The sequence below is a fragment of the Pelobates fuscus genome, chromosome 6 (assembly GCF_036172605.1).
Source record: "Pelobates fuscus isolate aPelFus1 chromosome 6, aPelFus1.pri, whole genome shotgun sequence".
NCBI classification, from domain to species: domain Eukaryota; kingdom Metazoa; phylum Chordata; class Amphibia; order Anura; family Pelobatidae; genus Pelobates; species Pelobates fuscus.
In genome coordinates, this window is record NC_086322.1 from 302,251,912 (window position 1) to 302,267,533 (window position 15,622).

Sequence of the window (15,622 nt, forward strand, 5' to 3'; positions counted from 1 at the left end):
CACAGCACTGCAACCGCCACAGACACAGCACTGCAACCGCCACAGACACAGCACTGCAACCGCCACAGACAGCACTGCAACCGCCACAGACACAGCACTGCAACCGCCACAGACACAGCACTGCAACCACCACAGACACAGCACTGCAACCGCCAGACACAGCACTGCAACCGCCACAGCACTGCAACCGACACAGACACAGCACTGCAACCGCCACAGCAGACACAGCACTGCAACAGACAGCACTGCAACCGCCACAGACACAGCACTGCAACCGCCACAGACACAGCACTGCAACCGCCACAGACACAGCAACCGCCACAGACACAGCACTGCAACCGCCACAGCACTGCAACCGCCACAGCCGCAGCACTGCAACCGCCACAGCACTGCAACCGCCACAGCACTGCAACCGCCACAGCACTGCAACCGCCACAGACACAGCACTGCAACCGCCACAGACACAGCACTGCAACCGCCACAGACACAGCACTGCAACCGACACAGCACTGCAACCGACACAGACAGCACTGCAACCGCCACAGCAGACACAGCACTGCAACAGACACAGCACTGCAACCACCACAGACACAGCACTGCCACCGCCACAGACACAGCACTGCAACCGCCACAGACACAGCACTGCAACCGCCACAGCACTGCAACCGCCACAGACACAGCACTGCAACCGCCACAGACACAGCACTGCAACCGCCACAGCACTGCAACCGCCACAGACACAGCACTGCAACCGCCACAGACACAGCACTGCAACCGCCACAGACACAGCACTGCAACCGCCACAGCACTGCAACCGCCACAGACACAGCACTGCAACCGCCACAGACACAGCACTGCAACCGCCACAGACACAGCACTGCAACCGCCACAGCACTGCAACCGCCACAGCACTGCAACCGACACAGACACAGCACTGCAACCGCCACAGCAGACTCAGCACTGCAACAGACACAGCACTGCAACCGCCACAGACACAGCACTGCAACCGCCACAGACACAGCACTGCAACCGCCACAGACACAGACACAGCACTGCAACCGCCACAGCACTGCAACCGCCACAGCCACAGCACTGCAACCGCCACAGCACTGCAACCGCCACAGCACTGCAACCGCCACAGACACAGCACTGCAACCGCCACAGACACAGCACTGCAACCGCCACAGCACTGCAACCGCCACAGCCACAGCACTGCAACCGCCACAGACACAGCACAGCAACCACCACAGACACAGCACTGCAACCGCCACAGCACTGCAACCGACACAGACACAGCACTGCAACCGCCACAGCACTGCAACCGCCACAGCACTGCAACCGCCACAGACACAGCACTGCAACCGCCACAGACACAGCACTGCAACCGCCACAGCACTGCAACCGACACAGACACAGCACTGCAACCGCCACAGCAGACACAGCACTGCAACAGACACAGCACTGCAACCGCCACAGCCACAGCACTGCAACCGCCACAGCCACAGCACTGCAACCGCCACAGCCACAGCACTGCAACCGCCACAGCCACAGCACTGCAACCGCCACAGCCACAGCACTGCAACCGCCACAGCCACAGCACTGCAACCGCCACAGCCACAGCACTGCAACCGCCACAGACACAGCACTGCAACCGCCACAGACACAGCACTGCAACCGCCACAGACACAGCACTGCAACCGCCACAGACACAGCACTGCAACCGCCACAGACACAGCACTGCAACCGCCACAGCAGACACAGCACTGCAACAGACACAGCAGACACCGCACTGCAACAGACACAGCAGACACCGCACTGCAACAGACACAGCACTGCAACCGACACAGACACAGCACTGCAACCGACACAGACACAGCACTGCAACCGACACAGCAGACACAGCACTGCAACAGACACAGCACTGCAACAGACACAGACACAGCACTGCAACAGACACAGACACAGCACTGCAACTCAATCTCACATCTGTAGATAAAAGGAGCATCAATAAGTTGGGAAAATGGATAACATTTAAACAACTAACCCTTCTTGCATGAATTAACCTGATATTTTTCATAGACAGTTGTAATTATATCACCAATAACTAGTAACCAGACATTTTTTCTAACTAGTATCCACATCTGATATTTAACTAGTTATCAGATACACTGGAGCAAATTGTATCCAAACACATTATTTAACTAATACTCAGACAGAGGATTCGACTACTATTCATACAGGATCTAGACAGATAACATAATATTACAATAATTTATAACGGAGAAATAAAATCTGTAATTCAAATATTGTCCACTAGTCGGCAGCAAACTACAAGGATTTGTTTTTTTATACAAAATCTCTATTTTTGGGATCGGATAGAGACATTTTTTTCTCCTGCGAACATACATGTGAATATACACGTATACCTTACCGAGTCTATATATCACGTCTGACTGAACTTTGTATGTAGGGAAATTTTGGATTACTGATCCTAAAATCATTCTTAGCCAAACTGGCGGTACTCCGGATACTGCGGTTATTTACGAAGTGTGAATTGTAGAAAATTTAAATTTCAAAAATTATGCCCAAAATGGTGAATTAAAAAAAAAATACTCCAATCAGCTACGTTTCCAGTTTGGCAATTTTAGACTAAAATGGAACATTTTGGATTTCACATACAATTCACACTGTAGTAATTAACGGTGTCACAGCTTAAGTTGAAGTCAGACTTTGGAAGATAAAGGGTGTGAATAAAGGAGGGATTATTTATTTTTAAAATGCAAAGAGAGATCATTTCTCTCTCTGGTGTAACTTGTGAAAGCGAGTCCAGGTTTCTGGTCGTAACTAATCTGACAGTGAAGGGTGATGATGATATCTGACAGTGAAGAAGTGTCTACAGTGTAATCTTTGTGCTTTGTCAAAACCTCACTCTCCTACGCAAGTTCTTCTTTCGCAGACGCACTGAGAGTGGAAGTGACGTCACACGACCCGGGCTCCTTCAGGATGTGGAGCACAAGCAAACGTTTCTCAAAGAGGAAGTGAGGCTATACAGTTATAGATGAGGAAGTCACGTCTTTCGCCCATTCTCAATTAAGCCACCGTCTTATTTTATGTGCAAAACTTTATTTCCCTTTTCCATTCCTGCTATCCCTGCTGTAACAGACAGGAAGTAAGGTGGAGGGGTATCATAGAGTTGCATGAAGTGTTATGGAGTCTGATAGTGTATCTCTATAGTATAGATTCAGGAACAGCCAGAGCTCCAGATCATGAGGCGAGGGCAGCAGGTTTTAACTTCTAAACCATCAGAAATATTAAGAACGTGATATAATAATCTGTTAAAAATCTGAGAAAATAAACGGTCACTGTTCACACAAATTCCTCCCTGTAACACATGCTGGTGTTTCCAATTCAGGAACTTACCGCGCACCATCTAGAATTAATCAATTATGGCAAATCTATGGGTATCGTGAAACAACTCAGCTTTATATCAGACCACATGTTTTGTATAATATATACTGTACAATTAGAGTTTTTTTTCCACTTGAAGCTGTTTTTGTTATTGTGTGCTTTCTCGATGAAGAGATCTTGGTGTGGAAAGGCATTTTACCTCTTTGGGGGACAGGATTGATACATAGTCTTCATATATCAAGCGTGCCTTCTCCTCAATGCTGTGCTTACTGTGATCTTTTTTCAGCTCCTCGCAAGCCAGCCAGAAAAGCATGTTCTCCTCACTGTACTCTGTGCGTAGAAACTCGCGGAACACGTTGCGGCCAGCTGGGTTCTTCATCAGCTTTTCAAAGGAACTGGCCCAGCTGTGTACCTCCTCGGAACTTGGCTTGGAGCTGTGTGAGTGGAAGAGAATCATGGTGAGTTTGGGATTCATATTCACTGGCCCTCCAACCCTCTACACTGAAATAATAATCTATTGCTATAGCGGCTATTTATATTTAATGTTTTTCCCAAATCATGGATAAAATACCATTGAATCCCTACCACAGTCATGATCCTTCCAAGGACCAGGGCAAGAATATATTATATTGAAATTTGCCATCAGGATCATATTACCTTTTGCTTCCATGAAATTCTAAATGTTCTCCACTACCATGATCTGACTACCTACCAGACCTTACAAAATCCATATGTCTCTCAGAATTTCAACTCGTGGGTTCTATGTTCCTCTGAATTATCCGTAGAGATAGATTATAGGTCAGTTTAAATGGTCCACCCAGCACCCATTATGTTAACTCTTGAGTCACAAAATGTCGATCTGTATTCTCAATTGATATATTTTTGGGCACCTCATTTTATCCATCCTGCAGAAATCAATGATCTGAATATTCAACATCATTCCAAGGGTACCAAGCTTGGCTCATACTCACCATACTTCGCAGTGAGGAACAGTCTCGAGCTTGGTATCCCGGGAAAACCTGCGCCGATTCCGGTCCTCATTCCTACCAGACAGAGACAGTGAGTCATATTGGCAGACAAACAGGGTGAAGCAAAAGTGAATTAAAAGAGTAAAGATTAAAGAGTGGGAGTCATATGATTAAAATGAAGTAGTGAGTGGGAGAGAAACTAGACAACAAGTAAAGATGAGTGGGTGAAGTATAGTAGACCAGCTGGAGGTGGCCAGAAACCCATGAGCACAGATTCAATGATAAGAGTAAAATGGAGAGCTGGACATCCTAGTTACAGATCAGGTCGTCCTTGATGCCTATCACGTGTCCCCCAAGTTTAGAACATCCCACCAAACAGCTCCCCAATCAAGTATGTCTCCCCTCTCACCAAGAGCAGCTGCAGCAACAACACCAGCAGAAGCAGCAGGGATTGGACCTGTGATTCCGGGTGGCTTGGTTCCGGTCATATCGGGACATGGGAGACTCACTGGGATCAGGCCCTGTGTACTGAGAGCAACAGACATGTTATACAGGCAGAATGACAGATCCAAAATAAATATGTATTTTACTTTTAACTTTCGGAACATATCATCTTCCCAGGAAACTGAATCTAGCTCTTACCATAGCATGATTCTCTTCTCATTCCCAAAACACAGATGCTTAGCTTTCCTACAACTCAGAACACTTCTGTCTCCCAAAACACGGAACCAGGAACACATAGCCCACAACATGGAACAAAGTACTAGGAACACATCTCTGTCCCAAAACATGGCACCTTTCTCTGTAATGGTACAAGGAACCAGGAACACATTTTTCTCTCAAACCGTGGTACCCTTCTCTGCAACAGAACAAAGAACCAGGTACAAAGTTCTCCTAAAACACGGAACCCTTCTTTGTAACTGGAACAAGGAACAAGAAACACATCTCTCCCAAAACATGGAACCCTTCTTTATAACTGGAACCAAGAACACACAGAACCCTGGTCTTTAACCAAACAAGGAACCAGGAACACATATCTCACAATCATGGAACCCATCTCTCTAATGAAAAAAGGAACCAGGAACCAATCTCGGTCCCAAATCATAGACCTGTTTTTTGGAACACATCTCTCTAACAGAGCACAGAATGTGTCTCTCTAACGTTTATCTTTTAAGAACAGAAAACCATTCTTTCCCTTAAAAAAGAATTAAAAACAAAACAATACAACAATACAACATGCAGAAATTCTATTTATATGGAGAACACATATCAGTACAAATGAGAACAATATATATTGAAGAACACAATGCATAGCACATACATAGAATAAGCAACTTCAGGAAATATAGAATAAATTAGACAAATTCCCTCAATTCAGGCATTCCCATGACCCCATAAGACCATTCAATCCATACCCACAGCCAACCATATCAACCTACACACTGAGCCATCATACCCAGAGACTAGCACATCAACCTACACACTGGGCCATCAAACCCACAGCCAACCACATCAACCTACACACTGAGCCATCATACCCAGAGACTAGCACATCAACCTACACACTAGGCCATCATACCCACAGCCAACCATATCAACCTACACACTGAGCCATCATACCCAGAGACTAGCACATCAACCTACACACTGGGCCATCATACCCACAGCCAACCACATCAACCTACACACTGGGCCATCATACCCACAGCCAACCATATCAACCTACACACTGAGCCATCATACCCAGAGACTAGCCCACCAACCTACACACTGGGCCATCAAACCCACAGTCAACCACATCAACCTACACACTGGGCCATCATACCCACAGCCAACCACATCAACCTACACACTGAGCCATCATACCCAGAGACTAGTACATCAACCTACACACTGAGCCATAATACCTATAGATACGTACATCAACCTACACACAGAGCCATCATACCCAGAGACTAGCACATCAACCTACACACTGGGCCATCATACCCAGAGCCAACCACATCAACCTACACACTGAGCCATCATACCCAGAGCCAACCACATCAACCTACACACTGAGCCATCATACCTATAGATACGTACATCAACCTACACACAGAGCCATCATACCCAGAGACTAGCACATCAACCTACACACTGGGCCATCATACCCACAGCCAACCACATCAACCTACACACTGAGCCATCATACCTATAGATAGGTACATCAACCTACACACAGAGCCATCATACCCAGAGACTAGCACATCAACCCACACACTGGGCCATCAAACCCACAGCCAACCACATCAACCTACACACTGGGCCATCATACCCACAGCCAACCACATCAACCTACACACTGAGCCATTATACCTATAGATAGGTACATCAACCTACACACAGAGCCATCATACCCAGAGACTAGCACATCAACCCACACACTGGGCCATCAAACCCACAGCCAACCACATCAACCTACACACTGAGCCATCATACCTATAGATAGGTACATCAACCTACACACAGAGCCATCATACCCAGAGACTAGCACATCAACCCACACACTGGGCCATCAAACCCACAGCCAACCACATCAACCTACACACTGAACCATCATACCAATCGATACGTACATCTACCTACACACTGAGCCATCATACCCAGAGACTAGCACATCAACCTACACACTGAGCCATCATACCCAGAGCCAACCACATCAACCTACACACTGGGCCATCATACCCAGAGCCAACCACATCAACCTACACACTGAGCCATCATACCTATAGATACGTACATCAACCTACACACAGAGCCATCATACCCAGAGACTAGCACATCAACCCACACACTGGGCCATCAAACCCACAGCCAACCACATCAACCTACACACTGGGCCATCATACCCACAGCCAACCACATCAACCTACACACTGGGCCATCATACCCACAGCCAACCACATCAACCTACACACTGAGCCATTATACCTATAGATAGGTACATCAACCTACACACAGAGCCATCATACCCAGAGACTAGCAAATCAACCCACACACTGGGCCATCAAACCCACAGCCAACCACATCAACCTACACACTGGGCCATCATACCCACAGCCAACCACATCAACCTACACACTGAGCCATCATACCTATAGATAGGTACATCAACCTACACACAGAGCCGTCATACCCAGAGACTAGCACATCAACCCACACACTGGGCCATCAAACCCACAGCCAACCACATCAACCTACACACTGAGCCATCATACCAATCGATACGTACATCAACCTACACACTGAGCCATCATACCCAGAGACTAGCACATCAACCTACACACTGGGCCATCAAACCCACAGCCAACCACATCAACCTACACACTGAGCCATCATACCCAGAGACTAGCACATCAACCTACACATTGGGCCATCATACCCAGAGCCAACCACATCAACCTACACACTGAGCCATCATACCCAGAGACTAGCACATCAACCTACACATTGGGCCATCATACCCACAGCCAACACATCAACCTGCACACTGAGCCATCATACCTTTAGATACGTACATCAACCTACACACTGAGCCATCATACCCACAAACTAGCACATCAACCTACACACTGGGCCATCATACCCACACACTTGCACACCACCCTGCACACTTTGAGGTACTTTTGGAGATGCATTAGGCAGAAAAATAAACTCACAGATATATACAACACAAAAAGTAAAACAATGCCTGCCCAATCCACTGTTCCCCCCAAAAATGTGGGTTCACCCGAATAATAAATCTCCACGGCTGCACACGCAAAAACACTCTCCTGATAAAATGCACCAATGCAAGAATCATTAGCAGACAGGGTGTAACGCACCATTTCAACTATCAGATAGGACAGTGTCGTTATATACAAATATCACATAGGACAGGGTCGTTATATACAAATATCACATAGGACAGTGTCGTTATATATAAATATCACATAGGACAGTGTCGTTATATACAAATATCACATAGGACAGGGTCGTTATATACAAATATCACATAGGACAGGGTCGTTATATACAAATATCACATAGGACAGGGTCGTTATATACAAATATCACATAGGACAGGGTCGTTATATACAAATATCACATAGGACAGGGTCGTTATATACAAATATCACATAGGACAGGGTCGTTATATACAAATATCACATAGGACAGGGTCGTTATATACAAATATCACATAGGACAGGGTCGTTATATACAAATATCACATAGGACAGGGTCGTTATATACAAATATCACATAGGACAGGGTCGTTATATACAAATATCACATAGGACAGGGTCGTTATATACAAATATCACATAGGACAGGGTCGTTATATATAAATATCACATAGGACAGGGTCGTTATATACAAATATCACATAGGACAGGGTCGTTATATACAAATATCACATAGGACAGTGTCGTTATATACAAATATCACATAGGACAGTGTTGTTATATACAAATATCACATAGGACAGGGTCGTTATATACAAATATCACATAGGACAGGGTCGTTATATACAAATATCACTCGGCGCTGAATACACAGCTCAAGCTATATGTAAGGAGGAAGGCGAGTTCCACATTCTGCAAAATGCTTCCTAACAATCTGAAATATTCTTCGGTAGCTGTGCATCAAAGTGCCCGTATTTGCACACTCATGCAGAAATGGCCTCTAATGCCACACTTCCAGCTAACGGCTGCAATTGTCAGGACACAGAAATACCCCGCACCCTCAGATACACCCCAGCACATTACAGATGTTCGCTGAAGATAAATTTGGGTTTTAGGATAGCTTCTACCCCTCCCTGTGCTGGATAACTTACCTTTTGGGTGGAAAGGGCCTGTGGTATCGGGGAGCAATTTACATCTCCCTCACATTCTAAGGACTGCCTGCCCGTTGAGGACCTCCGCTGTCCCCTCTCTTTCACACCCATATGGACAACAAGCAGACGATAATGTGTTGAAGTGTCTCCTTTCGCTCAGGAAGGCGAGCAGTCACACTCTGGGTGTGTGCGGGGGGTGAGGGGGTAGGATTATGACATCCTGTGATGACAATGTAACTTCCTGGCTTTGGCTGCCAAACGTCCGGTCTCATACAGGAGGGTCTGAGGTCAGACAGCAATGGGGCGCAGAAAAATCCATTCACTATTACACCACTGAAACACGTCAAGTGGCCCCTTCTCATAGACCTGTGTGCATGCTAAAATCTCACTCTGGGACCATGCTGCCTCTCCCCTAATTAATCCTGCACCCAGTTTAGGGATAGTAGGATCACGTACAGATTCCACTGGAACCTACTTGCAGCCTCCTATCAAATACACCTGTACACCAAATACAGCCTCCAACCATATACACCTGTACACCGCACACAACCGCCTACCACATACACCTGTACACCGCACACAGCCTCCAACCATATACACCTGTACACCGCCCACAGCCTCCAACCATATACACCTGTACACCGCCCACAGCCTCCAACAATATACACCTGTACACACTGCACACAGCCACATACCAAATACACCTGTACACCGCACACAGCCTCCAACAATATACACCTGTACACCACCCACAGCCTCCTACCAAATATACCTGTACACCGCACACAGCCTTCAACTATATACACCTGTACACCGCCCACAGCCTCCAACCATATACACCTGTACACCGCACACAGCCTCCAACCACATACACCTGTACACCGCCTCCAACCATTACACCTTTACACCGCACACAGCCTCCAACCACATACACCTGTACACCGCCTCCAACCATTACACCTTTACAACGCACACAGCCTCCAACCACATACACCTGTACACCGCACACAGCCTCCAACCATATACACCTGTACACCACCTCTTACCATATATACACTTGTACACAGCCTGCAACCATATACACCTGTACAAACTGCACACAGCCTCCTACCAAATACACCTGTATACCGTACACAGCCTCCTACCATATACACCTATATACTACACACAGGCTCCAACCATATACACCTGTACACTGCACACAGCCTCCGACCATATACACCTGTATCTCACACACTGTAATGTAACCTCAATACTGCTTCTGCAGAGAATTGAATACAAAACTGACTCTGCCATGAATTGCAAGCTCTTGAGCAGGAAACTACTTCCGCTTCCTGTTAATACATCCTGTTTAAACAGCATTACACTAACACTGCTTGTTCACACAGCCCTGCACTAACACTGCTTGTTCACACAGCCCTGCACTAACACTGCTTGTTCACACAGCCCTGCACTAACACTGCTTGTTCACACAGCCCTACACTAACACTGCTTGTTCACACAGCCCTGCACTAACACTGCTTGTTCACACAGCCCTGCACTAACACTGCTTGTTCACACAGCCCTGCACTAACACTGCTTGTTCACACAGCCCTGCACTAACACCATTTGTTCACACAGCCCTGCACTAACACTGCTTGTTCACACAGCCCTGCACTAACACTGCTTGTTCACACAGCCCTGCACTAACACTGCTTATTCACACAGCCCTGCACTAACACTGCTTGTTCACACAGCCCTGCACTAACACTGCTTGTTCACACAGCCCTGCACTAACACTGCTTGTTCACACAGCCCTGCACTAACACTGCTTGTTCACACAGCCCTGCATTAACACCATTTGTTCACACAGCCCTGCATTAACACCATTTGTTCACACAGCCCTGCACTAACACTGCTTGTTCACACAGTCCTACACTAACACTGCTTGTTCACACAGCCCTGCACTAACACTGCTTATTCACACAGCCCTACACTAACACGGCTTGTTCACACAGCCCTGCACTAACACTGCTTGTTCACACAGCCCTACACTAACACTGCTTGTTCACACAGCCCTACACTAACACTGCTTGTTCCCACAGCCCTACACTAACACTGCTTGTTCACACAGCCCTGCACTAACACTGCTTGTTCACACAGCCCTACACTAACACGGCTTGTTCCCACAGCCCTACACTAACACTGCTTGTTCACAAAGCCCTGCACTAACACTGCTTGTTCACACAGCCCTACACTAACACTGCTTGTTCACACAGCCCTACACTAACACTGCTTGTTCACACAGCCCTACACTAACACTGCTTGTTCACACAGCCCTGCACTAACACTGCTTGTTCACACAGCCCTACACTAACACTGCTTGTTCACACAGCCCTACACTAACACTGCTTGTTCACACAGCCCTGCACTAACACTGCTTGTTCACACAGCCGTACACTAACACTGCTTGTTCACACAGCCGTACACTAACACTGCTTGTTCACACAGCCCTACACTAACACTGCTTGTTCACACAGCCCTGCACTAACACTGCTTGTTCACACAGCCCTACACTAACACTGCTTGTTCACACAGCCCTGCACTAACACTGCTTGTTCACACAGCCCTACACTAACACTGCTTGTTCACACAGCCCTGCATTAACACTGCTTGTTCACACAGCCCTGCACTAACACTGCTTGTTCACACAGCCGTACACTAACACTGCTTGTTCACACAGCCGTACACTAACACTGCTTGTTCACACAGCCCTGCACTAACACTGCTTGTTCACACAGCCCTACACTAACACTGCTTGTTCACACAGCCCTGCACTAACACTGCTTGTTCACACAGCCCTACACTAACACTGCTTGTTCACACAGCCCTGCACTAACACTGCTTGTTCACACAGCCCTACACTAACACTGCTTGTTCACACAGCCCTACACTAACACTGCTTGTTCACACAGCCCTGCACTAACACTGCTTGTTCACACAGCCCTGCACTAACACTGCTTGTTCACACAGCCCTGCACTAACACTGCTTGTTCACACAGCCCTACACTAACACTGCTTGTTCACACAGCCCTGCACTAACACTGCTTGTTCACACAGCCCTGCACTAACACTGCTTGTTCACACAGCCCTACACTAACACTGCTTGTTCACACAGCCCTGCACTAACACTGCTTGTTCACACAGCCCTGCACTAACACTGCTTGTTCACACAGCCCTGCATTAACACTGCTTGTTCACACAGCCCTGCACTAACACTGCTTGTTCACACAGCCCTACACTAACACTGCTTGTTCACACAGCCCTGCACTAACACTGCTTGTTCACACAGCCCTGCATTAACACCATTTGTTCACACAGCCCTGCACTAACACTGCTTGTTCACACAGCCCTACACTAACACTGCTTGTTCACACAGCCCTACACTAACACTGCTTGTTCACACAGCCCTGCATTAACACTGCTTGTTCACACAGCCCTACACTAACACTGCTTGTTCACACAGCCCTGCACTAACACTGCTTGTTCACACAGCCCTGCACTAACACTGCTTGTTCACACAGCCCTACACTAACACTGCTTGTTCACACAGCCCTGCACTAACACTGCTTGTTCACACAGCCCTACACTAACACTGCTTGTTCACACAGCCCTACACTAACACTGCTTGTTCACACAGCCCCGCACTAACACTGCTTGTTCACACAGCCCTACACTAACACTGCTTGTTCACACAGCCCTACACTAACACTGCTTGTTCACACAGCCCTACACTAACACTGCTTGTTCACACAGCCCTGCACTAACACTGCTTGTTCACACAGCCCTGCATTAATACTGCTTGTTCACACAGCCCTGCACTAACACTGCTTGTTCACACAGCCCTACACTAACACTGCTTGTTCACACAGCCCTGCACTAACACTGCTTGTTCACACAGCCCTGCACTAACACTGCTTGTTCACACAGCCCTGCACTAACACTGCTTGTTCACACAGCCCTGCACTAACACTGCTTGTTCACACAGCCCTGCACTAACACTGCTTGTTCACACAGCCCTGCACTAACACTGCTTGTGTGAACGAGCAGTGTTAGTGCAGGGCTGTGTGAACAGTGTGTTAACAGTGTTAGTGCGAACAAGCAGTGTTAGTGCAGGGCTATGTAAAGGTATTAGGTTAAAGACAGTAGTAGATTTCTCTGTATTTCTGAAGCTAGATGATGTGCTTTTAAAGAGTAAAGAGTTAAGAATCTGGTAAATGGTTGTGCAAGAAGCTTTAAAACAGGAAGCGCAGACAGTGGAGACCGCAGAACGTTCCTTTACCCACGGTCTATCATGTGGCACATGTACCACCCACAGCTTTATACCCAGGATATCACCCGGGAATGTAAGACCACTGACAATATATTCCAAAGTGCCGATTATCTGCGCATCTCACTCAGCTAGCCCAAATCCTAAGCCAGACGGTGAGTTTCCCCATTGCCACAAGTGTATAAAATCAAGCACCTAGCCATGCAGTCTGCATTTACAAACATGTGTGAAAAGATATGGGTTGTTCAAGTGTGGTTCTGTGATAGGATGCTAGGAGAACGTTACCTGCCTGACTGCATTGTGCTAACTGTAAGGTTTGGTAGAGGATGGATGATGGTATGGGGATGTTTTATAGGGCTGGGCTAGGCCCACTTCCTTACTTATAGTAAAGGGAAATCTTAAAGGAACACTATAGGGTGTATAGTGTATTCCTGACCCTATAATGTTAAAAACACATGTTAGTTGGCCGGCCCTCCTTGCCCTCTTAAAAAAAAAAAAAAAAAAAAAAAGGTTAAAACTCACCTTTATTCCAGCACCACACAAGTCTGCCAGCGCTGGCCCCACCCCGGTTCCGCCTCCTTGGCTGAGATAATCAGAATTGACAATCTCAGCCAATCCAATGCTTTCAGAAAGCCTTGGGAGTCTAATACGTACACATGGAAAAAAAATCAATACATCTCTATGGGGGAGGCTCAACGCAGTGAAAAGGCAGTGATTACATTAAAATGCCTGCCGGGAAAGACTGTACACACCAGAATAACTACATTAAGCTGATACTATACATTAAGCTGTATACTATACATTAAATGACCACTATAAGCACCCAGACCACTTCAGCTTAATGAAGTGGTCTGGGTGCCAGGTCCCTCTAGGATTAACCCTTCCTGCTGTAAATATAGCAGTTTCAGAGAAACTGATATGTTTACATATGGGTTAATCCAGCCTCTAGTGGCTGTCTCATTGACTGCTGCTAGAGGCGCTTCCGTGCTACTCACTGTGATTTTCACAGTGAGAAGACGCTGCCGTCCATAGGAAAGCATTGAGAATGCTTTCCTATGAGACTGGCTGAATGCGCGCGCGGCTCTTGCCACGCATGCGCTTTCAGCCGATGACGGCAGAAGAAGGAGGAGATTCCCAGCGCCGAGGGAGCTCGGCGCTGGAAAAAGGTACGATTTTAACCCTTTCCTCACCCTAGAGCCCGGCGGGAGGGGGGCCCTGAGTGTGGGGGCACCCTCAGGGCACTATAGTGCCATGAAAACGAGTATGTTTTCCTGGCACTATAGTGGTCCTTTAAGCTGTAGTTGTTCTGGTGACTATAGTGTCCCTTTAATGCATCAGCATACAAGAAATTTTGGACAATGCTATGCTTCCAACTTTGGAGAACAGTTTGTGAAGGGCCCTTTTCTATTCCAGCATGACTGTGCCCCCGTGCACAAAGCATGGTCCATAAGAAAATGGTTAGATGAGTTTGGTGTGGAAGAACTTGATTGGCCCACACAGAGCCTTGACCTCAACCCCATCAAACACCTCTGGAGTGAACTGGACAGTGGCGTCGCTGGGGGGGGGGGGGGACAGAGGGGGCCATGGCCCCCCCCCTACATTATGCTGTGCCCCCCCTTGGGCCCCCCAAATGCCAGCAACTTGCTGGCCATGTGTTTAAATTCTATTCCCTCGGGCTGTAACAGTCTGATAGAGCCCGAGGGAATGCAGAACAGTGCAGCTGGAACAGTGCTGGGTGATTTCAGCACCCAGCAGATTCCCCGGCACAGGCCCCGCCCCCAAACGCAGCCCCGCCTCCTGCACATAAGCAGCAGCTGTCTGTCTGCTAGTGAGGAAGCTTGTGTGTGTGTGTATATGGATTCAGCAGTCTGTGTGTGTGTGTGTGCTCAGCAGTGTGTGTGTGTGTGTGTGGGGGGGCTCAGCAGTGTGTGTGTGTGTGTGGGGGGGGGCTCAGCAGTCTGTGTGTGTGTGGGGGGGGCTCAGCAGTCTGTGTGTGTGTGTGGGGGGGCTCAGCAGTCTGTGTGTGTGTGTGGGGGGGCTCAGCAGTCTGTGTGTGTGTGTGTGTGGGGGGGGGCTCAG

At 47.7% G+C, this 15,622-nt stretch overlaps 1 protein-coding gene across 2 annotated transcripts in view; it reads right to left on the reverse strand.

Annotated features, from left to right (window-relative positions):
* Window positions 1-15,622, reverse strand: part of RGS19 (regulator of G protein signaling 19) — a 39,699-nt gene that overhangs the window by 2,746 nt on the left and 21,331 nt on the right. The window contains exons 1-4 of one of the 2 annotated variants that reach the window (XM_063459659.1): window positions 9,235-9,372; window positions 4,786-4,904; window positions 4,380-4,451; window positions 3,608-3,842 (exon numbers count right to left, since the gene is read on the reverse strand). In XM_063459659.1, coding sequence (XP_063315729.1) covers window positions 3,608-3,842; window positions 4,380-4,451; window positions 4,786-4,904; window positions 9,235-9,345 — 537 coding nt within the window. In that variant the 5' untranslated portion in view covers window positions 9,346-9,372. Of the gene's footprint in view, window positions 1-3,607; window positions 3,843-4,379; window positions 4,452-4,785; window positions 4,905-9,234; window positions 9,373-15,622 lie in introns of those variants that run through there. The other variant, XM_063459661.1, reaches the window with a different exon arrangement.